General features: G+C 47.1%; 1 protein-coding gene across 3 annotated transcripts in view; it reads right to left on the bottom strand.

Moving 5' to 3' along the window:
* UNC45B (unc-45 myosin chaperone B) overlaps positions 1–24,433 on the bottom strand; it is a 41,927-nt gene that overhangs the window by 8,631 nt on the left and 8,863 nt on the right. Inside the window, exons 8-18 of one of the 3 annotated variants that reach the window (XM_037992648.2) lie at positions 21,899–22,069; positions 17,302–17,473; positions 13,012–13,312; positions 11,126–11,220; positions 10,801–10,942; positions 9,586–9,726; positions 6,993–7,120; positions 5,226–5,292; positions 4,122–4,235; positions 3,651–3,766; positions 412–529 (exon numbers count right to left, since the gene is read on the bottom strand). In XM_037992648.2, the coding sequence (XP_037848576.1) occupies positions 412–529; positions 3,651–3,766; positions 4,122–4,235; positions 5,226–5,292; positions 6,993–7,120; positions 9,586–9,726; positions 10,801–10,942; positions 11,126–11,220; positions 13,012–13,312; positions 17,302–17,473; positions 21,899–22,069 (1,565 nt within the window). Of the gene's footprint in view, positions 1–411; positions 530–3,650; positions 3,767–4,121; positions 4,236–5,225; positions 5,293–6,992; positions 7,121–9,585; positions 9,727–10,794; positions 10,943–11,125; positions 11,221–13,011; positions 13,313–17,301; positions 17,474–21,898; positions 22,070–24,433 lie in introns of all 3 variants that reach the window. The other 2 variants (XM_037992647.2, XM_037992649.2) reach the window with 2 other exon arrangements.

Raw genomic sequence — 24,433 nt, 5'->3', positions numbered from 1 at the left:
ATAACTGTATTTGGCATTTCTTCATTGTTTTATATATGTGGAGTTTCAATAAATGCAAGCGGTCTAGCCTTCCTTGACCTCCGAGAGGCCCTGGTCTCATATCCTGCTTTGTTTTAAGTTTATTTAGGCCTAAGTAACTTAGGGAAATGGTGTCTTCCACCTCATCTAGCCCAGGGTTTGGATTCAAAGCCCTAGCTTTGTATTTTTTCTTTTATGCATATCTGTCTCTCAGGGCCCCTACAGGGAGGGGGACTGTAATCTAGGAAAGATTTAGGGATTCCTGGATTTTCTGCCCAAAGTGTTACCTTAATGCCATCATAACAGCCCCCGATCTCACCCCAGGGTCTGACCCTGGCCTGTCTCTCTGTGCCTTGATCATGCCCGGGTCTCCGTCCTGAGCCCCTGCCTCACCTCCTTGTGGAGCACCATGTTGCACATGCACTCGGTGGCCGCCTGCCGCAGCTGGTCATGATTCTCAAACATGTAGTTCTCGATGTCCGGCAAGGCCCTCTCCTTAAAGATCTTCTGCCTAGGGTAGGAGGGTGGAGGAAGACAGACCCTTGAGTCTTCTGCAGTGACCATGGGGGTTTTCTGGCCATCTAGGGACCATTCTTCCATTCTGGTGCTATCCTTCCCACATCCTCAGCCAGCATGGTTTATGTGGCATCAAACAGCTCCCAGCTCTAGGAGGGGCACCATGGGCCTAAACTAAATTATATAGCATGGCGTCCTGGCCACAGCAGTGGGTTCTTGATGTCACCCAACTGGACAGCCTCTGTATTATTGCAGTGAAGAAATTCTCTCTCTCTCTCTCTCTCTCTCTCTCTCTCTCTCTCTCATCCTGGATGTAGATCCAAGAAGATGTAAAGGCCAGAGCTGCCCTCACAACCATGAGAGAGCAGAAAAGCCCATTGAGAATTAAAATAATACAGAAAGGAGAGGAGAGACAGAGAGAACAGGAACCTAAGACAGCTTTGTAAGCCCTGCATCAAGCCACACCTGAATCTTGCTACCCCAGACTTCTTATCTACATGAGCCAATAAATTTCCTTTATGCTTAGGCCTATTATAGTTCAGTTTTCTGCTACTGGCAACCAAAAGAATCCCAACCCAGTACATGCTGACATACTCCTACTTCCACAGAGGAATACATTTTATCCCACTATCCACCTGGATATCTTTTTTTTTTTTTTTTTAATACTTTAAATTCTAGGGTATATGTGCACAACGTGCAGGTTTGTTACATAGGTATACATGTGCCATGTTGGCTTGCTGCACCCATCAACTCATCATTTACATTAGGGTATTTCTCCTAATGCTATCCCTCCCCCAGCTTCCCACCCCACAACAGGCCCCGGTGTGTGATGTTCCCTTCTCTGTGTCCATGTGTTCTCATTGTTCAACTCCCAGCTATCAGTGAGAACATGCAGTGTTTGGTTTTCTGTCCTTATGATAGTTTGCTCAGAATGATGGTTTCCAGCTTCATCTATGTTCCTGCAAATGACATGAACTCATCTTTTTTTATGGCTGCATAGTATTCCACAGTGTATATGTGCCACATTTTCTTAATCCAGTCTATCATTGATGGACATTTGGGTTGGTTCCAAGTCTTTGCTATTGTGAATGGTGCTGCAATAAACATACGTGTGCATGTGTCTTTTTTTTTTTTTTTTTCTTTTTTTTTTTGAGACGGAGTCTCGCTCTGTTGCCCAGGCTGGAGTGCAGTGGTGCAATCTCAGCTCACTGCAAGCTCTGCCTCCTGGGTTCACGCCATTCTCCTGCCTCAGCCTCCCAAGTAGCTGGGACTACAGGTGCCCACCACCACGCCTGACTAATTTTTTTGTATTTTTAGTAGAGACAGGGTTTCACCATGTTAGCCAGGGTGGTCTCAATGTCCTGACTTCGTGATCCACCTGCCTTGGCCTCCCCAAGTGCTGGGATTACAGGTGTGAGCCACTACTCCCAGCCATGCATGTGTCTTTATAGTAGCATGATTTATAATCCTTCGGGTATATATCCGGTAATGGGATTGCTGGGTCAAATGGTATTTCTAGTTCTGGATCCTTGAGTGCCAAATCATTAGTGAACTCCCATTCACAATTGCTACAAAGAGAATAAAATACCTAGGAATCTAACTTACAAGGGATGTGAAGGACCTCTTCAAAGGGAACTAGAAACCACTGCTCAACAAAATAAAAGAGGACACAAACAAATAGAAGAACATTCCATGCTCATGGCTAGGAAGAATCAATATCGTGAAAATGGCCATACTTCCCAAGATAATTTATAGACTCAGTGCCATCTCCAATTCTTCAGAGAATTGGAAAAAACTACTCTAAAGTTCATATGGAACCAAAAAAGAGTAGGCATAGCCAAGACAATCCTAAGCAAAAAGAACAAAGCTGGAGACATCACTCTATCAGACTTCAAACTATACTACAAGTCTACAGTAACCAAAACAGCATGATACTGGTACTGAAACAGATACATAGACCAATGAAACAGAACAGAGGCCTCAGAAACAACACCACACATCTATAACATTTGACAAACCTGACAAAAACAAGAAATGAGGAAAGGATTCCCTATTTAATAAATAGTGCTGGCAAAACTGGCTAGCCATATGTAGAAAGCTGAAACTGGATCCCTTCCTTACACCTTATACAAAAATTAACTCAAGATGGATTAGAGACTTAAATGTAAGACCTAAAACCATAAAAACCCTAGAAGAAAACCTAGGTAATACCATTCAGGAAATAGGCATGGGCAAAGACTTCATGACTAAAACACCAAAAGCAATGGCAACAAAAGCCAAAATAGACAAATGAGATCTAATTAAACCAAAGAGCTTCTGCACAGCAAAAGAAACTATCATCAGAGTGAACAGGCAACCTACAGAATGGGAGAAAAATTTTGCAATCTACCCATCTGACAAACGGCTAATATCCAGAATCTACAAAGAACTTAAACAAATTTACAAGATAAAAACAACCCCATCGAAAAGTGGGCAAAGGATATGAACAGACACTTCTCAAAAGAAGACATTTATGCAGCCAACAGACACGTGAAAAAATGCTCATCATCACTGGTTATCAGAGAAATGCAAATCAAAACCACAATGAGATACCATCTCACGCCAGTTAGAAGGGTGATCATTACTACTTTAGAAAGAAGTGCTGACTGGGTGCAGTGGCTCACACCTGTAATCCCACACTTTGGGAGACCAAGGCGGGCAGATCACCTGAGGTCACGAGTTTGAGACCAGTTTGGCCAACATGGGGAAACCCTGTCTCTACTAAAATTACAAAAATTAGCTGGGTATGGTGGCACACTCCTGTAGTCCTAGCTACCCGAGAGGCTGAGGCAGGAAAATAGTTTGAGCCCTGGAGGTGGAGGGTGCAGTGAGCTGAGATGGCGCCACTGCACTCCAGCCTGGGCAACAGAGTGAGACTCAGACAAAAAAAAAAAGCCTTACAGCATCTTTTGGCTTTGGTATATTCACTGTGTGGTTTACTAAGTGCTAACTCAAATCCCACACCTTGCCTTTGATGTTGTCTTCTGAGAAGAGCATTCTCAGCACATTATGTGAAATTTCAAACAAACACTTTTTGAGCCACCTCTCTCCACCCCTGCCACACTCACCACACTCACCGGAGTTTGTCACTCCGCCCAGACAGGTTGGTGAGGCCTAGGAGAGCCTCATAGTTCTGAAGCCCATCCCTCTGTGTGTCCAAGAGGCTTACGAGGGGCCGCACCACCTCATACACCTGTTGGGGAGGGGTCAAGGGTTTGGTCAGGTAAGGACTTTGTTCCCTGAGTGCCTTACATTTATAGGTGCCCAGCTGCAAAGTTTCCAAAACACTTTCTCGTACATTGTCTGATTTAATCCTGACAGGCAGGATTATTTTCTTTATAGACAGGATAACTGAATTTTGGAAAGGGCAATCCTGTTTGTCAGGGGTAGAACCAGGCCTGGAATCCAGGTGCCTCCAATGCATCACCTTTCCTGTGACAGTACCATGCTCCTCTCCCAGGCTGGAGGTATAGTGATGAGGGGAAAGGCCTCTAGGAACAGAGGAGACCCCCCCCCCATGGCCCTATTCCATCTACCCAAGCACCTACCCGCTCCCCGGGGAAAGCAATGTCTGGATTGGAGACAGCAGCGATCTTTGCTAGAGCGTGGGCTGCCTTCACCTTGCCCACATCTGTGCCCTCCAAAGCCAGGGGAATCAGGGCCTGTAAGAAAGGGCAAGGTCACTGCTTAGTCACAGACATCCAGAGGCTTCCCTCCTATCCTCCTGCTCCAGGTGCTGTCTGTCTGTCCCGGTCCAGGAAGACTCTGCCATATAATCAGCCCTTGCACATCATGGAAAACAATTAAATCCTTAATCACATATTCACTCCCCTTCGTTCCCAGTGCACATTCAGGTCTTTGCACAACTTCCTCCCACCCACCTAAATGTTCCTTCAGCTTTTGGAAAAATAAATAATTCAATCAATAAATTTTTTACTTTCTGCCCAAGCCAAACCCAATCTTTTTGTTGTTTGTTTGTTTTGTTTTGTTTTACTGAGACAGAGTTTCATTCTTGCTGCCCAGGCTGGACTGCAATGGTATGATCTCGGCTTGTTGCAACCTCTGCCTCCTGGGTTCAAGCAAGTCTCTTGCCTCAGGTTCCTGAGTAGCTGAGATTACAGGTGCACGCTACCACGCCCAGCTAATTTTTGTATTTTTAATAGAGATGGAATTTCAGCCAAACCCAATCTTAACATCAGACATCTATTGAGCACCTACCATGAACCAATACTTTCTATATTTTCTCTAATTCTTGTGACAGTCTGCAAAGTGAAAGTGTGATTTTTCCCCTAGTTTACAGATGAAGAAGCTGTGGCTGGGAGATTAAGTATTTTGCCTGAGGTTATGCAGTCAAAAAGGGGCAGAGCAAGAACTCAACTACAAGTCTTCTACATCAAAGTCCAGGGTCTCTATCTTTGCACAGTGCTTCCTTCCAATAGCAAGGAGGATAGATGGGATTCCACAGTACATACCATCATAGCATAAAGTCAAGCAGAAATTGGCTTGGGGCTATGAGCACAGACAGCACAGTAAGTGGTGGCCGTATTCCAGGAAGTTGAGCTGGGGCAGAGGGTATATTATTCTTGGGCTGGGCAAAGAGCATGCACAAAGGCACCTTCTAGGATGGCAAGGACCATGTCCTGCCCAGTTACCTTGCCACCACCTTGAGCCACAATGGTGCCTCGGTCCTTTGGGTTGTCACACAGTGCCAGGAATACCCTGTGGGACCGAGGAGAAAGGAGAACATTTAATGCACCGGAACACCTTCCCAGGCAGCAGCAGCAGCAGCAGGCCAGTCAGTCGGAGCCAGTGAAATCCTGGGATGAAAAGGGAGACCATGGAAAGTGCCACTTGTGTGCCTGTGCCCCAGAATTAGCCACCTTGGGAAGATGACCTCATGGAAATAATTGTCTGGGAAGGCATTAAGGCCAAGTGAGGCTGCAAAGAGCGCCCTCGCTATCCTTATTTAGGGACACAACCACCCAGGAGAAACTTTTCAACATAGATGTGCCCCAGGGCCTCCATGATCTGGCTCTGGCCTCCTCTCTTGTCTCATCTAGCACCAGCCCCTCCTGTGCATTCCCTGCCCCAGACATATTGCAGGAGAACCCCAAATTCACTCATTCTCTCTCCATCCTCGGTGTCATTGCAGATGCTATTCTCTCTGCCTGGAACCTTCCCTCTCCTGCATTTAGGTGGCTCCTTTCCTTCCTTCAGAGCTTGATTGAGTTGTCACATCCCCCAGGAGGCCTTACCAGCTGCCCACCCACTTCCCCTCCAGTCTGGCTGGTTGGGGGACACTGCTTGTGCTCCAACCAGCCCTTTGTGCTTCCCACATCATGGTACCCATTGCGTCGGACTGTAGCTGTGATCTTGCCTGCCTCCCTGGCCAGACTGCACAGAGACTGTGCCTTTAACCTCTGGGGACAAGGTAACAAGAAGGAACAGTGGCCTCCTTTCTCCTGATGCAAACTTCCACCTGTGATGACCTGCCCACCATGTCACTTCTCTTCCTTCCTTTCCTTCTTTCCCTCTTTCTTTCCTTCTTCCTTCCTTTCTTTCTTCTTTCTTTTCCCTCTTGCTTTCTTTTCTTTCTTCTTTCTGTCCTTCTTTCTTTCCTTTCTCTCTCTCTCTTTCCTTCCCTTCCTTCCTTCCCTCCTTTCTACCTCTTTCTTTCTCTTTTTTCTTTCTTTCTCTCTTTCTTTTTTATTTCTTCTTTCTCCTTCCTTTCTTCTTCTTTTCCCTTCCCTCGTACCTTCTTTCCTTCCTCCCTTCCTTCCTCTCTCTCTTTCTTTTCTTTCCTCCCTTCCTCCCTTCCTCTCTCCCTCCCTCCCTTCCTTCCTTCCTCCCTCCCTCCCCCTTCCTTCCTTCCTTCCTTCCTTTCTTTCTTTCTTTCTTTCTTTCTTTCTTTCTTTCTTTCTTTCTGTCTGTCTGTCTGTCTGTCTGTCTTTATTTCTTTCCTCTGTTGTACAGAGACAGGACCTTGCTCTGTTGCCCAGGCTGGAGTGCAGTGGTACTATCATCATTCACTGCAGCCTTGAATTCCTGGGCTCAAGTGATCCTCCTGCCTTAGCCTCCCAAGTAGCTGGGAGTACAGGTGCACACCACCAGGCCAGGCTAATTTTAAAATTTTTTGTACAGATGGGGTCTCAATATGTTTCCCAAGCTAGTCTTGAATTCCTGGACTCAAGCAGGCCTCCCACCTCAGCCTCCCAAAGCCCTGGGATTATAGGCATGAGCCACCACTCCTGGTCCCATGTCACTTTTCAAAGCTGATCCCCTCAGACCTTTCTCCAGGCTTTCCCAATATCTTATCTCATTTAGGCCCCCAGCATTTCTATCTCCCTGCCCAGCATGCTACACTCCAGGCCCCTCAGCCCTCAGCCCTAGTTCCAAGCCTTGGTCCACTGCAGCCCCACCTGGCCAGCAGCTCCTTGGTCTGGTCGGTGAGGATGGCACTATCTGCTTTCACCATGCAAGCCAGAGCAGAGATGACACCCGCCTTCAGAAGCCGCTTCACCCGCATATCTATAAAGTCCTTTTTGTCCTAGGGAGATGAAAAGATGGCAATGTAAGAGGGTCCTGGGTGCTAGGCCAATCTGAATTGGAACCAAAGATGGTGCATTTCTGAATTCTTGGAGTCGGTTGAATAATGGCTTCCAAAGATGTCCATGACCTAGTCTCTGGAACCTGTGAACGTGGGACCTTACATGGTAAAAGGGATTTTGTAGACACAATTAAGTCAAGGATTTTGAGATGGGGAGGTAAGCCTAGATTTCTGTGTGGGCCCAATATAATCACCAGGATCTTTATCAGAGGGAGGCAGGAAGATCAGAGTTACCACTAGGAGATGTGACAATGGAATGGAAGTGAGGTCAGAGTGGTTCAAGGTCACCAGCCAAAGCATGTAGGTGGCCTCTAGAAGCTGAAAAAGGCAACAAAATGATTCTCCCTTAGAGCCACCCGAAGAAACCAGCTCTGCTAACACCTTGACTTTAGCTGAGTGAGACTCATTTTAGGACTCTTGACCTCCAGAACTATAAGATTTTCAAAACTGGGCCAGGCGTGGTGGCTCACGTCTGTAATCCCAGCACTTTGGGAGGCTGAGGTGGGTGGATCACTTGAGCCCGGGAGTTTGAGACCAGCCTGGGCAACATGGCGAAACCCCGTCTCTACTAAAAATACAAAAATTAGCTGGGCATGGTGGAGCATGTCTGTAATCCCAGTTACTCAGGAGGTTGAAGCAGGAGAATTGCTTGAGCCCAGGAAGCGGAGGTTGCAGTGAGCCAAGATTGCACCACTGCACTCCACCTGGGTAACAGAGGGAGACTCAGTCTCAAAAAAAAAAAAAAAAGGTAAAAATTGTGTTGTTTTAGGTCACAGTGCTTGTGGCAATGTGTTCTAGAAACAATAGGAAACTAAGACACTTCTCCAGATTCCCTCTTCCCAAACAACTGCCAAGGGGTATATAGCATGCTCTGCTGTCATGTGTCACTGTCTCTTTTCTTCCTTGCCTTCCCTAATCCCAAGACAGAGCCTGAGGAGCTGATACCGTAGAAAACCAGTCCCAAAGGTTCTCTCACTCACAGAGGAATGAAATAAAAGAAGGATAATCCAAAAGACTAAATGATACATATATTGTTTGTCTTGGAAAAGGCTGGGGTGGGAGGGGAGGTAGAGGGTATAAGCAGGAGAGAAAGGACACAGTGGATGAAGCCACCATAACAATAGATTGGGTTTGCTGGAAACCCAAAGTCAACCCAGGGTTAAAGAGTCCCTACAGACAATCCTCAGAGTGGTGAGTGGTGGGAAAGGGGATGACAACCCTGGGCAAGCCCTGGAAGCCACATTGGAACTTTACAGCCACAGCACATGCTCTGCACCCTTGCCTGGATGAAACATCATCCAGCTTTCAAAAATGATTCAGAGGCCGGGTGCGGTGACTCACGCCTGGATTCCCAGCACTTTAGGAGGCCGAGGTGGGTGGGTCACTTGAGGTCAGGAGTTCAAGACCAGCCTGGCCAACAAGGTGAAACCCTGTCTCTACTAAAAATACAAAAATTAGCTGGGAGTGGTGGTGCGTGCCTGTAATTCCAGCTACTCAGGAGGCTGAGGCAGGATAATCACTTGAACCTGGGAGGCAGAGGTTGCAGCGAGCCTAGATCTCACTACTGCAATCCAGCCTGGGTGACAGAGCCAGACTCTGTCTCAAAAAATAAATACAATAAAAATGATTCAGAGAATGAGATGGCAATGTGGAAAACATATTTTTCCAAAATCGGGCACAAAATGATAAATATATTCTGATTGTAACTATTAAAAGAAAAAAGATACATAGAAAAAAAGCCCCTGGTAGGTAACATAGCATCAAAATGCCAACAGCAGTCATGTGGAGATGACGTAATCATGAGTGGTTATCCCCTTTTCTCCACATTTTAACACGTTCTGCAGCATGATTATATTACTTTGATCATTTAAAAAAATCTAAATGATTTTATTGGCTGGCTATATCTTGCATATATTCATATGCAAATCACACACAAATCATATCTTCATGTTCAGGGAATTGTTGGAGAGGGGTCCAGGGGATCCGTGACTTCTGGGCTAATGCTGAGTATGCCTCTCCTCTCATGATTCCTACTTAGCACCCATGTCACAAAACCCAGAAACCTGAGAAAATCAAATTGTTATCTGTTGGAGACATGAAATAAAACTGTCTTTAATCCATAAAATCAACAACACAAATTGCAAAGTGTCCATCATAGCTCCGTTTGTTTTCTCAGATTACAAACTGTTGGATTTTTTTCAAAATAGAAAATAAAAACAAAGAAAAAGCATGAGCACCATCTGGTGGGAAAGTTTACCATTAACATCTTCAGTGTACGTGTATCCTACCCCCAACCACCCAGACACACACCACGCTGTTCCTGACACCACTCCTTTTGCCGTTTCACCTCCTTTGGAGGCCTGGTGGCACAGACCAGATCCCTCCCACGTCGCGCCTGACCCTACCTTGGGGTGCTCCTCGGGCACATGTTGCTTGGAGAACTTGGCGAGCTGGACAAGCTCCGGGATGACCTCCTTGACATCATAGCTGTTGGTGCAGTTCACCAGGGTGGTGGCCACCGAGTACAGGATGGTCTTGTCACTGGTCTGGAAGGCACAGGGTCGGGGAGAAGGAAAGCAGAAAGGAAACTTTAGGACAAATCTCTGCTTCCAGGATGCTCCCTCACGTGGCCAGCAGGTTGGTGTGGGAGGAGTGTAGCTGGTAGGGCCCATTCTGAGGAAAGACAGCAGTGCAGGAGAGGCTCTGTCCATAAAGGCAGGCAGCAGTGTCTCCTGTACCCTCCAACAGCAGCTCTGGCAGTATGAATAGGAGCTGTCTCACAAAGATCCTCAGTTTGTGCCTATTCCAAAAGCCCAGTCTAACACTTTCCCATCCAACTGGAGATGGGGCGGGAGCTGAACATTCTCAGGTCCTGGCGAAAATCTCTCCAAACTTTCTTTCTTTACTGGTAGAAAAGAGCCAGGGAGTTGGCCCAGCAGATGAGGAAAGGAGTCTGGGAGGGTCTGGGAGGGAGGGCAGGTTCCCAGAAAGGCCAGGCACAGCCTCTTTTATTTATTTCTTTTCTTGAGGCAAGGTCTCTCTCTGTCACCCAGGCTGTAGTGCAGAGGTGCAATTCTAACTCACTACAGCCTCAACCTCCCAAGGCTCAAGCAATCCTCCCACCTCAGCCTCCTGAGTAGCTGGGATTACAGGTATGTGCCACCACGCCCAGCTAATTTGTTTTATTTTTTGTAGAGATGGGGTTTCACCATGTTGCCTAGGCTGGTCCCGAACTCCCCTGAGCTCAAGCCATCCGCCTGCCTCAGTCTCCCAAAGTGCTGGGATTACAGGCGCGTGCTACGATGCCCCACTTTTTTTTTTTTTTTTTTTTTTTTTTTTTTTTTTTTAGCTGCCTCAGGTCCTTCAAGACCTCACCTCCTGAGGACCCCAGGAAAACAAACTGCCCTCCTGTGCATCTTCCCACTCTGGAAGGCATTAGGAGTTGGGAGTCCATTTTACAGTCAGGTAAAATGAGGGCCAGAAAAGAGGAAATAACCGATCAGGTTTACACAGGGGTAAGGAGTAGAGCCAGGAGGAAGACTGGGATCCAATCCCTGTGGGTCTGGACCCAGCAGACCTTTCCTGAGGTTTGTGGTCAGGCCAGACTCCTCCACACTTGCCTTGGCCAGCTCAAACATGGCCTGCAGGGCAGGGATGTCCTGGACAAAGTCGTCCTTCACATCAGCGTCCAGCGTGAGGTAGGCCAGGCCCTCCACTGCCCAGCGCCGGGTCCGGGTGTCTATGGACGTATTGCACAGCCACCTGGAAGTGAGGAGGGAGCACACGTGGGAAGGGGCCCAGGGCTCAGGTCAAGAGGGTGAGGCGATTTCAGGGTGGTGAACCGGGGATGAGGTCCCTTTCACACTCCACTGGAGCACACCCCAGAGACTCCTGCCCGGAAGGTGCGTGAGGAGGTGGAGGGCCTGGGAAACACACCCCGCTTACTTGCGACACTGTTTGGCCAGCTTTTCTGTCGACCCTTCCGCAAACTGCCTGAGACCATAGTCTGTGCCGCCTGCGGAGCCAAGCTTACAGAGTCCCTGTGGAGGAGAGGAGACAGCAGACGCATGCAGGATCAGAGACACCAAGGCTTGCGGATGAAGCCTCGCTCAAACAGGTTTCTATGGCCAGAACACTTCGCCCCTCTTTCTTTGCTTGGCTCCACCTCTGTGCAGACTGTAAAACTCAGCTCAGGTATCACCTCTGCTGAGATACTTTCCCTGATGCTCTGGGTTAGAGGCCCATCAAGTTGCAAGTTCTTTTTTTTTTTTTTTTTTTTTTTTGAGACGGAGTCTTGCTCTGTCGCCCAGGCTGGAGTGCAGTGGCCGGATCTCAGCTCACTGCAAGCTCCGCCTCCCGGGTTTACGCCATTCTCCTGCCTCAGCCTCCCGAGTAGCTGGGACTACAGGCGCCCGCCATCTCACCCGGCTAGTTTTTTTGTATTTTTTAGTAGAGACGGGGTTTCACCGTGTTAGCCAGGATGGTCTCGATCTCCTGACCTCGTGATCCGCCCGTCTCGGCCTCCCAAAGTGCTGGGATTACAGGCTTGAGCCACCGCGCCCGGCCTAAGTTGCAAGTTCTTGCCCTCCATTTTGACCCCCACCATTTTGATCCCACAGATGTACCGTGCCTGCCATTTTGGAAAAAACAGCAAGACCAAGTTAACCACATCTGAAGCTTCAATGAGGAACTTTATTATGACACAGGAACTGGCAGAGAAATCCTATCTTCTGGATAACAGATTCAGATGTGCAAAATTCTACCCAGAGAAAAATGGACTTTTCTTAGGGGGGCGATTTCATAAGAGAAAATTCACTTTTGTCAGAAGCTAAAATTTGTTTTTAAAAAATTGATGCTGGGTGCAGTGGCTCACGCCTGTAATCCCAGCACTTTGGGAGGTCAAGGCGGGTAGATCACTTAGCCCAGGAATTTGAGACCAGCCTGGCCAACATGGTGAAACCCATCTCTACTAAAAATACAAAAATTAGCCAGATGTGCTGGCCGACGCCTGTAATCCCAGCTACTTGGGAGACTGAGGCAGGAGAATCGTTTGAACCCAGGAGGTGGAGGTTGCAGTGAGCCAAGATCATGGGGGTTGCAGTGAGTCAATATCGTGCCACTGGACTCCAGCCTGGGTGACAGAGGGAGACTCTGTCTCAAAAAATAACAACAACAATAACAATAACTTCAGGCCAGGCACAGTGGCTCACTCCTGTAATCCCAGCACTTTGGGAGGCCCAGGGGTTGGATCACCTGAGGTCAGGAGTTCAAGACCAGACTGGCCAACATGGCAAAATCCCGTCTCTACTAAAAATACAAAAATTAGCCGGGTGTGGTGGCACACATCTATAATTCCAACTACTCTGGGCGCTGAGACATGAGAGTCAGTTGAGCCTGGGAGGTGGAGGTTGCAGTGAGCTGAGATTATGCCACTACACTCCAGCCTAGGTGACAGAGTGAGACTTCATCTCAAAAAATAAATAAATAAATAAAATGAAAGTGGAAAAAAAATATCTTATAGAAACTGATTAAGGAAACTGGCTTTTCAGAATTTGCTCTGAAAATGCATCGCAAGCTCATCAGTGTTCGTGTTGTTCGTAAGCAGGGAGACGAACGTCCTCAGGGTTAAGCAGCAGAGTTCACCGTTCTGAATCTACAACCTCACAAACCCCCTGGATATGCTCTGTTCTGCAGGGGTCTGTGGCTGGGTCTGGTGCCCCCTTGAACCTGGTCTCCCCAAGGACAGCGGCCTCAACTCATTCATTTCGGTGTCACTGGTGCCTGGCATGGCTCCTGGTACCGAGTAGGGGGGTGGTACCGAGCCCACTTACCACCAGTGTGCGGATCTTGATCTTCTCATTTTTGGTGGTCTTGTAGATCTGTTTGAGCAGTGACACTCCATTGGTGATGATGAAGGTGGCACGGCTGAGCTTGGTGGAGGCATGGATGAGGGCCTCCACGGCCACCAGCTGGTCCGTCTCACGCTCTGAGCCACATAGTGCCACCATCATCTCCATCACACCTTTCAGTCCCAGCAGCTGGTTGCCCAGGTCAAAGGGGCCCTGCAGGATCCCTGACACCGTCTGGATGGCATTCAAATTCTTGTCCATGTCCTGGGGGTCAAACTTGCCCCTAAAACAAAGCCAAGGGTGGTTAAGAGAACTGGTCCAAGAGAGTGGAAAGAGTGTGAGATTTGGAGGCAGACGGATTTGGATTTGCATCCTGGCTCCATCACTCATGTGCTGTGTGATACTGGGCAATTCAGCGAACCTCTCTGAGCCTCAGCTCCTGTAAACTGAGGATAGTACTACTAGTTCTCAGAGTTGTGGTGAGGATAAATGACATAACAGATGTGTCACAGGGTGTGCCTCTGGGAAGTACACTCTGACTCAGGGATTGACATGCAGGAAGTTTATTTGAGAGAGCTCTTGGGAAGAGAAGGAAGCAGGACTGGGGCAGAGGGAGGCATTTTGCAGTCACCACAAAGCCGCAGCCTCCAAGAAGTTCTGGAGCTGGAACATCCTTCACAGTTGTTCCAAGTTGGAGTGAGTCTTTTTTTTTTTTTTTTTTTTTTTTTGAGACTGAGTCTTGCTTTGTTGCTGGAGTGCACTGGTGCCATCATAGCTCATTGTGACCTCAAACCCCTAAGCTCAAGCAATCCTCCCACCTCAGCCTCCTGAGCAGTTGGGACTACAGGTGCACACCATCATGCTCAGATAATTGTTTAAATTTTTGGTAGAGACGGGATCTTGCTTTGTTGCCCAAGCTGATCTGAAACTCCTGGCCTCGGGTGATCTTTTCACCTGGCCTCCCAAAGCACTGCTATTATAGGTCTGAGTCACCTCAGCTAGCCTGGGGCGAGTCTTTGCACACTGGCTTCCCTGGAGAGGGTGAAACAGCTCTCCCCAACTGAGGCAAGTCCCAAAGAGAGAGAACAGCTGAGAGCTGTCAGTTGACAGCCTTTCCAGAAGCTGCTGTGTCTGGGAAGACAGTACAGCATCGACAACAACACAAAAAGGCCTAGCATGATGCCCTTCACACTGTATCTCACTGTGACATGGCCTGGGCCGGTCTCTCCCCTCTGGTGATCTGGTCTCAGTCCGTCCCCTGTCAGTGAGCATGTGGGTTAGATATCCAAGAATGTTCTGCCTTGCTTTCGGAATCTATTACCATCTACTCTAGGGGAGAATCTCTGCATGGGAATGTCAGAGGTGACACGCCTTCTGATGCTTCTCGTCTGCCCAGGTTGGTGCATTGTGGGAAACACGGCAGATGTGCACAGTGGAAATGCAGCTGTGTATAAATGCAAGAAGGCAGCGTGGACTGGTCAGGAGAACTCCACACTGAGAGTCCAAGACCTGGGCTCTGGTCTCATGTCTGCCTCTGATTGTTGGAGGATCTCGGGCAAGTTCCCCTGGGGAAGAGGAGTCGGCTTTGGAAGCTCTGAGAGACCCTCCAGCTTGAGGGGGCTCTCATGTCCTATGCCTCATCTCTCCACTCAGTGCCCAGGGAACGAGCATCCTTTGTAATTAGCTGGGGTCTGACCTTTGAGCTGGCACTGGGTCCCCACACAGGCTCCACCCCTGATGAAGCGGGGTGTATTCCACTCTTGCTAGGGGCAGGCTGGGGTACCATTTGATGAAGGCAGTGACCCCTCTTCTCAGCATTCCACAGGCTGACAGGAGGGGGCTTCAATCAACAAGCCCAAATAAGAACTAGCTGGATGACAAGTAATGGAAGTCAATTGGAGACCTCATGAGGGACTCAAGAAGTCAGCAGGAAAAGTTGAAACTGAGATAGAGAAAGAGAGAAGCCTTAAGAAGAGATCAGTGAACCAAAGTCAGGGTGAGTGGAAGCCATGGGGTAGAGAAGGAGTTGGCAAATCCAGGGAGTTGAGAATAGCTTTCACATTATTTTATTTTATTTGAGACAGGGTCTCACTCTGTTACCGAGGCTGGAGTGCAGTAGTGCATTCACGGCTCATTGCAGCCTTGACCTCCTGGGCTCAAGTGATCCTCCTACCTCGGCCTCCCAAGTAACTGGAACTACAGGGGTGCACCACCACGCTTAGCTAATTTTTAATTTTTTTTTTATTTTTAGAGATGGGGTCTCTACGTTGCCTGGGCTGGTCTCGAACTCCTGGCCTCAGGTGACTATCCCACATTCGCCTCCCAAAGTGCTAGGATTACAGGCATAAGCCACCACACCTGGCCAGCAGCTTTTTGCATTTTTTTTTCTTTTTAAGATGGAGTTTTTCTCTGTAGCCCAGGCTGGAGTGCAGTGGTACGATCTTGGCTCACTACAACCTCCATCTCCTGGGTTCAAGTGATTCTTCTGCCTCAGCCTCCCTAGTAGCTGGGATTACAGGCATGCGCCACCATACCCGGCTAATTTTTGATATTTTTAGTAGAGATGGGGTTTCACCATGTTGGTCAGGCTGATCTTGAACTTCTGACCTCAGGTGATCCACGTGCCTCGGCCTCCCAAAGTGCTGGGATTAGAGGTGTGAGCCACTGCACCCAGCCAGCTTTTTGCATTTTAAAGTATTTTTAAAAATATGTTGACATATTTTTTTTTTTTATGTCCCACAAAGACTAAAATATTTACTCTCTGGCCCTTCGTAGAAAAGGTTTGTTGACCCCTGGAATATAGAAAGGAAAAGCAGAGTAGAGGCAATGTCTTCACCCACCTAAGACTCACCTGGAGTGTTTTTAAGCATGCAGCTTCCTGAGCCACACCCTAAACTACTGAGTCAAGAGGGGATATCTCAGAAATCTGAATAATTTACAAGTCTTGGAATCACTGCAATAAAGAATTAAAAGGTCATGCACTGGAGTCACACTGATGCTGGAGCGCCAGTAAGGAGACCCAGGAACTGCAGCTGCTGAGGGCCCTAACCCCTGTCTAACTCTGCAAAGCCACACAGTTCTTAGTCTTGAAAGAACCAGGCCTCCCTCCTTGACAAGCTGGCATTTGTTCCTTTCAACCACAGAAGCCAGTGGTAGGTTTAAAATATGTCCGTGGCTGGGCAAGGTAGTTGATGCCTGTAATCCCAGCACTTTGGGAGGCTGAGGCAGGAAGATTGCTTGAGCTTTGGAGTTCAAAACCAGCCTGGGAAACACAGTGAAACAAAAAAATACAAAAATTAGCCAGTCATGGTAGTGCACGCTTGTAGTCTCAGCTACTCAAGAGGCTGAGGCAGAGGAAGGAGGATCGCTTGAGCCCAGCAGGCTGAGGCTGCAGTGAGCCATGATCATGCCACTGTACTCCAGCCTGGGCGACAGAAAAAAAAAAAATCAGCCCAGCATGGTGGCATATGCCTGTAGTCCCAGCTACTCTGGGAGGCTGAGTTCAAGACCAGCCTGGGAAACACAGTGAAACAAAAAATACAAAAATTAGCCAGGCATGGTAGTGCAGGCTTGTAGTCTCAGCTACTCGGGAGGCTGAGGCAGAGGAAGGAGGCTCACTGGAGCCCAAAAGTTTGAGGCTGCAGTGAGCTATGATTGTGTTACTGCACTCCAGCCTGGGGGACAGAGTGAGACCCTGTCTCAACTAATAAATAAAATATGTTCAAAAATATGTTGACACTCCTCCCTGCAAAAAGTGAAACCTAATTTTTTCCCCTTAAATGTAGGCCAAACTTACTGACTTGCTTCTAATGAATAGAATGTGGCGGAAGTGATGACATGTGTCTTCTGAGGCTAGATAGAGAAGACATCTCCCTGTGGCCTTGCTCCCTCTTGGATCTCTTACTGTGGGACAAGCCAGTGGCATGCAGTGAAGACGCTTCAGCAGCCTCTGGAGAGGTCTGCAGCGGGGGGAACCGAGGCCTCCCACCAACAGCCGGCACCAATGTGCCAGCTGTGTAAGTCCATCATCTTGGAAGCATTTTCCAGCCCCCATCAAGCCTTCAGATGGCTGCAGCCCCAGCCAGCACATGACTGTAACTTCATGAAAGACCATAAGCCAGAGCCACCCAGCCAAACCACTCCCAAATTTCTGTTCTGGTGTGAGATAAAAAAACATTATTGTTTTTAGCTGCTAAATTTTGAGATAATTTGTTATACAGCCGTAGATAACTAAGACAGAGCCTGACCCTGTGAGGCCTCCAGGAAACTTACGTGATGTATTCCTCGCAGATCTTGCGGAAGTGATCGCGCTCCGGGTCACAGCGCAGGTCATCGTAGAGCTTGTTGATGAGGATAGAGGCCAGCATGCGGGTGTTGTCAGTCAGGGGCAGGCAGGATGGCAGATCTGGAACCTGCCCCACGACCTTCAGGATCTTCCTCAGACCTGCAGGGTAGACAGTGGCAAGCCTAAGATTCCTGCTGGGCTCCATCCTCACAAACACCCCTCACTCAGTGACGTGTTATCACCAGCTTCTCTCCAGCCCTGTCTGTAGAACACATGTAGTTCATCCAGAATGAAGGGACCTAGAATGGGGTCAAGGGACCCAGGTTCTACACCCGACACTGTCCCCACCTTGACCAATTCACCTCCCTCTAGGGGCCTCTATTTTCATATGTACAAAATCAGGACTAGTTGATCTCAGGGAACTCTACCAATGCTGACATTCCACAGGTTGATGTATAGACTTCTCCAAATACTATTTCATATTCTCTTCCTCAAGCCTCAGTTTCTTCATTTATAAAATGAGAACAATACTACCTACCTCATAAAGTTTGAGGGCTCAATGAGATAACGTATGGAAACCCTGCTGTCAATCCAGACACATCACTATCACTCAATAAATGTTCATTATTGAGTGTATAATTATTATTTATTTAGTAAATGCCATATTTACATTTATTACAATGATGTCTTCTCATCTCTTCTGTTGAAAAATCTTCAATGTCTTCCTATTACCATCGGGCAAATTCAACAGTCATGTCTTTGTTGAATAAATGAGCACCTTTGGGGTACTGGCTACCAAAATAAATGATACGATCCTGACCTCCAAAAGCTTACAATACAATAGGGAAAACTGACATATGAAGATTACAATGAGATGTGATAAGTATAGAAGGGTGGCACTGAAAATGGGGTCATTCACTTCAACAAAATAATATCTGCAATTTATTCTGAGCACTTATTACATGCCAAGAGCTTTATACACATTAACTTCATCTAATCCTAACAATACCCCTACTGGTTAGATATCATTATTCCCATCTTTCAGAGAAGAAAAACAAGCCTTAGAGAAGTCAATAAGTTGCCCAGTGACATAGCAAGGACACACCCCCAATCATGTCTGATTTCAAAGCCTGTGATGTAAGCCGTCACACTATATTGCCTCTGGGGCAACAGACAGGTGGATTTCAGAGCCAGGTTTTAGAGGTGGCTTGGGGCTGGTCAGACCTTGGGTAGTACAAGGAAGTGGGAGGAAGAACATTCCGGGTAAAAGCTGGGAGGCATGTAACTCTAGATGTTAGGAGGGAATTAAAAGTGCCTGGAACCAGCCTGGCCAACATGGCAAAACCCCGCCTCTACTAAAAATACAAAAAAATTAGCTGGGCACAGTGGCGGGTGCCTGTAGTCCCAGCTACTTGGGAGGCTGAGGCAGGAGAATCGCTTGAATTTGGGAGGTGGAGGTTGCAGTGAGCCAAGATCACACCATTGCACTCCAGCCTGGGCAACAAGGGCAAAACTCCGTCTCAAAAAAAAAAAAAAAAAAAGTGCCTGGAAGTGGCTTGGTGGCTCATGCCTATAATGCCAGCACTTTGGTTAGGTCGAGGTGGGAGGATCACTTGAGCCCAGGAGTTTGAGACCAGCCTGGGCAACATAGCCCATCTCCACACATGAAAGAAAAAGAAAAAGAAAGTACCTGGCAGTAAATTTTGTGCAACCTACATTTTACCACTTAAAGGAAAACTTCTGTTTCCTCCCTAAACTGCTTCTACTCTCAGAGCTTACTTCTGACACCAGATGGGTATCCTACAATTCAACTCTGACACTATCTATTTGGGGTTAGCACAGACCCCACAGGTTAAGGGCTCAATCCCACAAGACTACACTCCTTCAGATGCCAGCAGTCCCAGTTGCCACCTGTGCTTCTGACTGGCCAAGTATAAATCAGAGATTCCCATGACCCTCTCCCTCGGGTTTGATAATTTGCTAGAATGGCTCACAGAACTCAGAAAACCAGTTTAGTTACTTGATTACCAATTTATTATTTAAAAAACAACAACAACAAAAACAAAAACTCAGGAACAGCCAGATGGAAGAGATGCAGAGGGCGAGGTATTGGCAAGGGGCGTGGCGCTTCCATGCCCTCTCCAGGTAGCCACCTCACCAGCACCTCCATGTGTTCACCAACTTGGGAGCACTTTAAGCCCCTTTGGTTAGGGATTTTTTTAAAACAGAGGCTTCATTATGTAGGCACGGTTGATTAAATCATCGGTTATTAGTGATGAATCCCACCTCCAGCCCCTCTCCCCTCCCTGGAGGTAAAGGGTAAGGGGCTGAAAGTTCCAGTCCTGTGATTGCATGGTTGTTTCCCCTGGCACCTGGCCCCCATTCTGACATTCTGAGGTTATCTAGGGGATCCCAGCCACCAGTTATTACATGAGCATACAAAAAGATACTTATCACTTCAGAGGTTAGCTGTGTGCCAGGAAACAGCAGCAGACACCAAATATGTATATTTCTTATTATGTCACAACCACACATTTAAAAAGTGCTCAACAGGGCTGGGGAGTAACAGGAAGTGCCTGATGAGCCAACCCAGAGTCCACAGCCTGGGTCCCAAAAGCCTCCCTCGAATGCACCTCTCCAATCCCATTTCCCACTCTCCCCTTCCATTCTTGCCCATGCCTTGAGCATCTCGTTTCTCTTCTGTTCAAACACTCCAGACCTTCTTCCTGTTAATCTTTGCCCCTTCCCTTACCCAAAAGCTCACTTCAGGTTTGATATCCTGACGGCTCCTTTACCATGTCTCCCAGCCCAGTTTGCACAACACGTAACACCTCAACATTGCAGCTTTGTATTCAAATATTGGAATTTTTAAATCCACATTATTTTTACCCAAGTGCTATCCACGTTGGTGCCCTTTGCAAAAAGAACAGAATAAAAAATAGTGCTCTCCACCTGTCCCAACCCGTAACACGTGGATGAGCCTAGATCCTGGTGCAGAGAGAGAAGGTCTGTTGTTAATGCTCACGTTTCATAATACATGCGGAGAAGACCAGAATGAGGCAGGGAGGAAATGGGGTTTGGGCGTTTAGCAGTAGAGTAATGTGCTGAAGTCTAAGCACTTGCACATGTACTTTGTTGAGGTCTGTAAAAACCAAACAAGGGAAGTGCAATATCAAAAGGTATTTTTTAAGCTGGGAAAAGCTGATCTGAATCTTTTAGAACAAGGGATAGTCTGTGTGTCATAAAATCTTTGGAAGAATTTACCATAGCAGATCATAAAACCACAGGTATGATTCCTTAACAATCAAAGAAGTTGACTGAGGAGAGGGGTAACACCTCGGAGCTGACAAATTGAGTGACTGTCTGACAGAACATGTGAAAGGAAAATAAAATCTTGGCCTGGTGCTGTGGCTTGTGCCTGTAATTCCAGCACTTTGGGAGGCCGAGGCAGGAGGATCATTTGAACCCAGGAGTCTGAGACCAGCCTGGGCAGCATAGCAAAACCACATCTCCACAGAACATAAAAAAAATTAGCCGGGCATGATGGTGTGTGCCTGTGGTCCCAGCTACTCAGGAGGCTGAGGGGGAGGAGGATCGCTGCAGCCCAGGAATTTGAGGTTGCAGTGACTATGATCACACCACTGCACTCTAGCCTGAGCAACACAGTGAGACCTTATCTCTAAAAAAATAAATAAAAATAAATTTAAAAACTAAAATAAAATCTTGGGATCCCCCCCGATTCCCTAAACCAAAGGAAAAAAAATTAAGCTGAAAGCTGAGTCATGCAAGAGACTGCCTTTCCTTTTATTCCTAAGCAGGTAGCTACAGATAAAAAATTAAATATCTCCACAGGTTTAGTAAATTAGTGCTTAAATATGTCCACTCTATGTTCACCTTATCTTGTGTAAAGTGGTCATTTACTGAGCAGGAGACAAATATGTAATTGACTATTTCCCTGCCTCCTCCTTTCTCTTCCAACGTGTGCATTCATATAATGTGAACGTACCCTTCCTCTTTCCCCTCCAGGCTGCTTTTCCCCTTGAAATATTGAAGCCCTTAAAATCATCTTTGGAGAAAGGCTCAGACCACAGACTGTTTCTGTGATTCTGTGTTTCCTCTCTGCGGGGCATGTCTGTAACCTTGGCAAAATAAACTTCTAAATTGATTGAGAACTGTCTCAGATACTTTTGGGTTTACAAACATTCTCACTGTGCTTTATGTAAAGTATACTTGATACAATTTCCTCCCTTTTGAAAGGCCTGTGAGGTATTTTACCAACCATGAGACTTCCGGAATTTTACCCTGCGGTTGGTGGAGTCCTTATCCCCATTTGCTAGGTAGCTCCACCCACACGTTTTGGGGATGTGTTTGGGCACTTCCTGGGCGTGTTCAGGCTCTGAATTCAGAGCCTTGACCTGCACCTTCACAGGCCCACTGGTGATCCTGATGTGCCAACGCCTTTTCACACCTTTTCAGTTAGGACTGAAGACCCCTTCAAGAGCCTCACATCTTCCATTTTCTGTTTAGTGCCCTGGTGCCCACTTAAAAGGCTTGAGCAAGCCCCAAACCCTCCCCTCTTCTCACCGTTATCCACCACATAGATGGTGCGTGAGTTGTCGTGAATGGCAAGGTCCTTCCTTGGGACATTCTTATTGAGCAGGTTCAGTGCCTGATCCCTGCCCTGGCCAGATACCTTCTTGCTGACTAGCATGTCCAGCAGGTGGCTGGTGATCTGCTTCAGGTCCTTCTTGGTGTCTGAAAACAAGAGGACAGGGGTAAGTAGAAACGGGTAGGAAATCTCACATATATATGACCAGGAAGGGCAGCAGCTTCTAGACTCTGGAAATACTGAATCCACTACTTCCTGAATATGTGAATTCCCAGGAGAGTATAGTATTGCCCATCTCACCCGAAAAAAGGGAGAGAAATCCCTAGACAACACCCGCAAGCGGTCCTCCAGCCACCCTGAACACTGACTTCTAAAACAGCTCATTCCATCCTTGAGCAGTTTGGATTCTTAGAAAGTTCTTCACTCCTGGCAGTGACCGGCAGAGCTCCAGGGATGCTTTATGTGGTTTTCAATAAACTGATTTAATAAAATGCTTTTCAGAAAGAGAATTTATACTCTTTCGAGACATTTCACTCCCCACAGATTCAGGCATGCTGGGTGCCTGAATTCAAGCTTTTGCCTGTGACGCCAGGACTTCCTGCCCACTGGTAGATCTTAAAAGACAAATGCCTTTTTCTGATTTTGCCCTCCCTGAGACTTAGAGATTTTTGTTCTCATCCTAGGATGGAGCCCAAAGGCAGGCAAACTGAAAAGCAAACCTCTCCAAACCATGTCAGATAAATAACTGATGAAGGAATACAGCTCCATCGCCTAAAGAAGGACAGATGTAAGTAGATGTGACAGCTCATCCTCAGACAAAGGCAAGTCATGAGAGTGAGATAACAGACTCCTTCTGTGAGACTCCAGAGGGCAGACTTTGGGCCAGAGGCAGATGGAAGCTACAAGGGGATAGAGTGGAAATCAATATGTGGAAGAATTTTGTAGCAGAGATGCTCAACCCAAGGAAGTCATGGAAGATTGTGAATTGGCGTCTCCCTGGGAACCACGACTCTCAGTATAAATGCTCTTGGGTAATCTCCTCCCACACTGGCCCTGGGCTGCTTACGTGACCTGTGGCATAACCAGAGACTTACATGGCACTTGCACGTTGGGGCTTGTCCATTTAGAATCCAACCACCATGTTCTATAGAAACCCAAGCTGGCCACTAGCAAGGCCACAAAGTCAACATTTCCAGTTAACTGCCAGCCACACAAGCAGGGCCATCTTGGATCTTCCAAAAATTCTAGCTCAGAAAAGGAAAGTGACTAGTTGACCATTATAATAATAGTAAGTCAGAGTCACATCTAGAATCTGGGACTTCAGGGCTGGGTGCAGTGACCTGTAATCCCAACATTTTGGGAGGCCACAGCAGGAAGATCACTTGAGGTCAGGGGTTTGAGACCAGCCTGGGCAAGAAAGTGAGACCCTGTCTCTATGAAAAATTTAAAAATTAGCCAAGTGTGGTGGCATGAGCCTGTAGTCCTAGTGACTCCAGAAGCTGAGGTGGGAGGATTGAGCCCAGAGGTTTGTGGCTGCAGTGAGCTGTGACTGCATTACTACTGTCTAGCCTGAGTGACAGACAAGACTCTGTCTAAAAAAAAAAGAAAGAAAAAGAAAAAAAAGCCTCTTATAAGCAAATAAGAAAAACATTAAAAAATAGGTAACAACATGAACAAACCATCCAAAGATAAAGGAATCCAAATGGCTAACAAAGATACAGAAAAATGATCAATCTCAATAGTACTTTATTTTGAATCAAACAAGATAATTTTAATCTACATCCAAGGCAAATATCCTTAAGAAGGATAGCATTCAAATCTGATGAGAATGTGTTGAAATGCGGACTCTCATCATTGCTTGGTGAGAGTATAAATTGATGCAGCCTCTCAGAAAGAAATTAGAGAGCAAGATATAGAAAGAACATTAGTTATGCTCATAGCCTTTGACCTAGTACTCCATTTCTAGGAATTTGACCCCAGGAAATAATTATAAATGTGGCCAGGCATGGTGGCTCATGCCTGTAATCCCAGTACTTTGGGAGGCAGAGGCGGACAGATCACCTGAACTCAGGAGTTTGAGACCAGCCAGGACAACATGGCGAAACTCTATCTCTACTAAAAATACAAAAATTAGCCAGGCATGGTAGTGTGTTCCTGTAATTCCAGTTACTCGGGAGGCTGAGGCAGGAGAATCGCTTAAACCTGGGAGGTGGAGGTTGCAATGAGCCGAGATCATGCCACTGCACTCCAACCTGGGTGACAAAGCAAGATTCCATCTCAATAATAATAATAATAATACATAAATAAATAAATAAATAGGCCGGGCGCGGTGGCTCAAGCCTGTAATCCCAGCACTTTGGGAGGCTGAGACGGGCGGATCACGAGGTCAGGAGATCAAGACCATCCTGGCTAACATGGTGAAACCCCGTCTCTACTAAAAAATACAAAAAAAAACTAGCCGGGCGAAGTGGCGGGCGCCTGTAGTCCCAGCTACTTGGGAGGCTGAGGCA

This window comes from Chlorocebus sabaeus, chromosome 16 (genome assembly GCF_047675955.1).
Source record: "Chlorocebus sabaeus isolate Y175 chromosome 16, mChlSab1.0.hap1, whole genome shotgun sequence".
NCBI lineage: Eukaryota > Metazoa > Chordata > Mammalia > Primates > Cercopithecidae > Chlorocebus > Chlorocebus sabaeus.
This window is presented reverse-complemented; position numbering and strand designations above follow the sequence as displayed.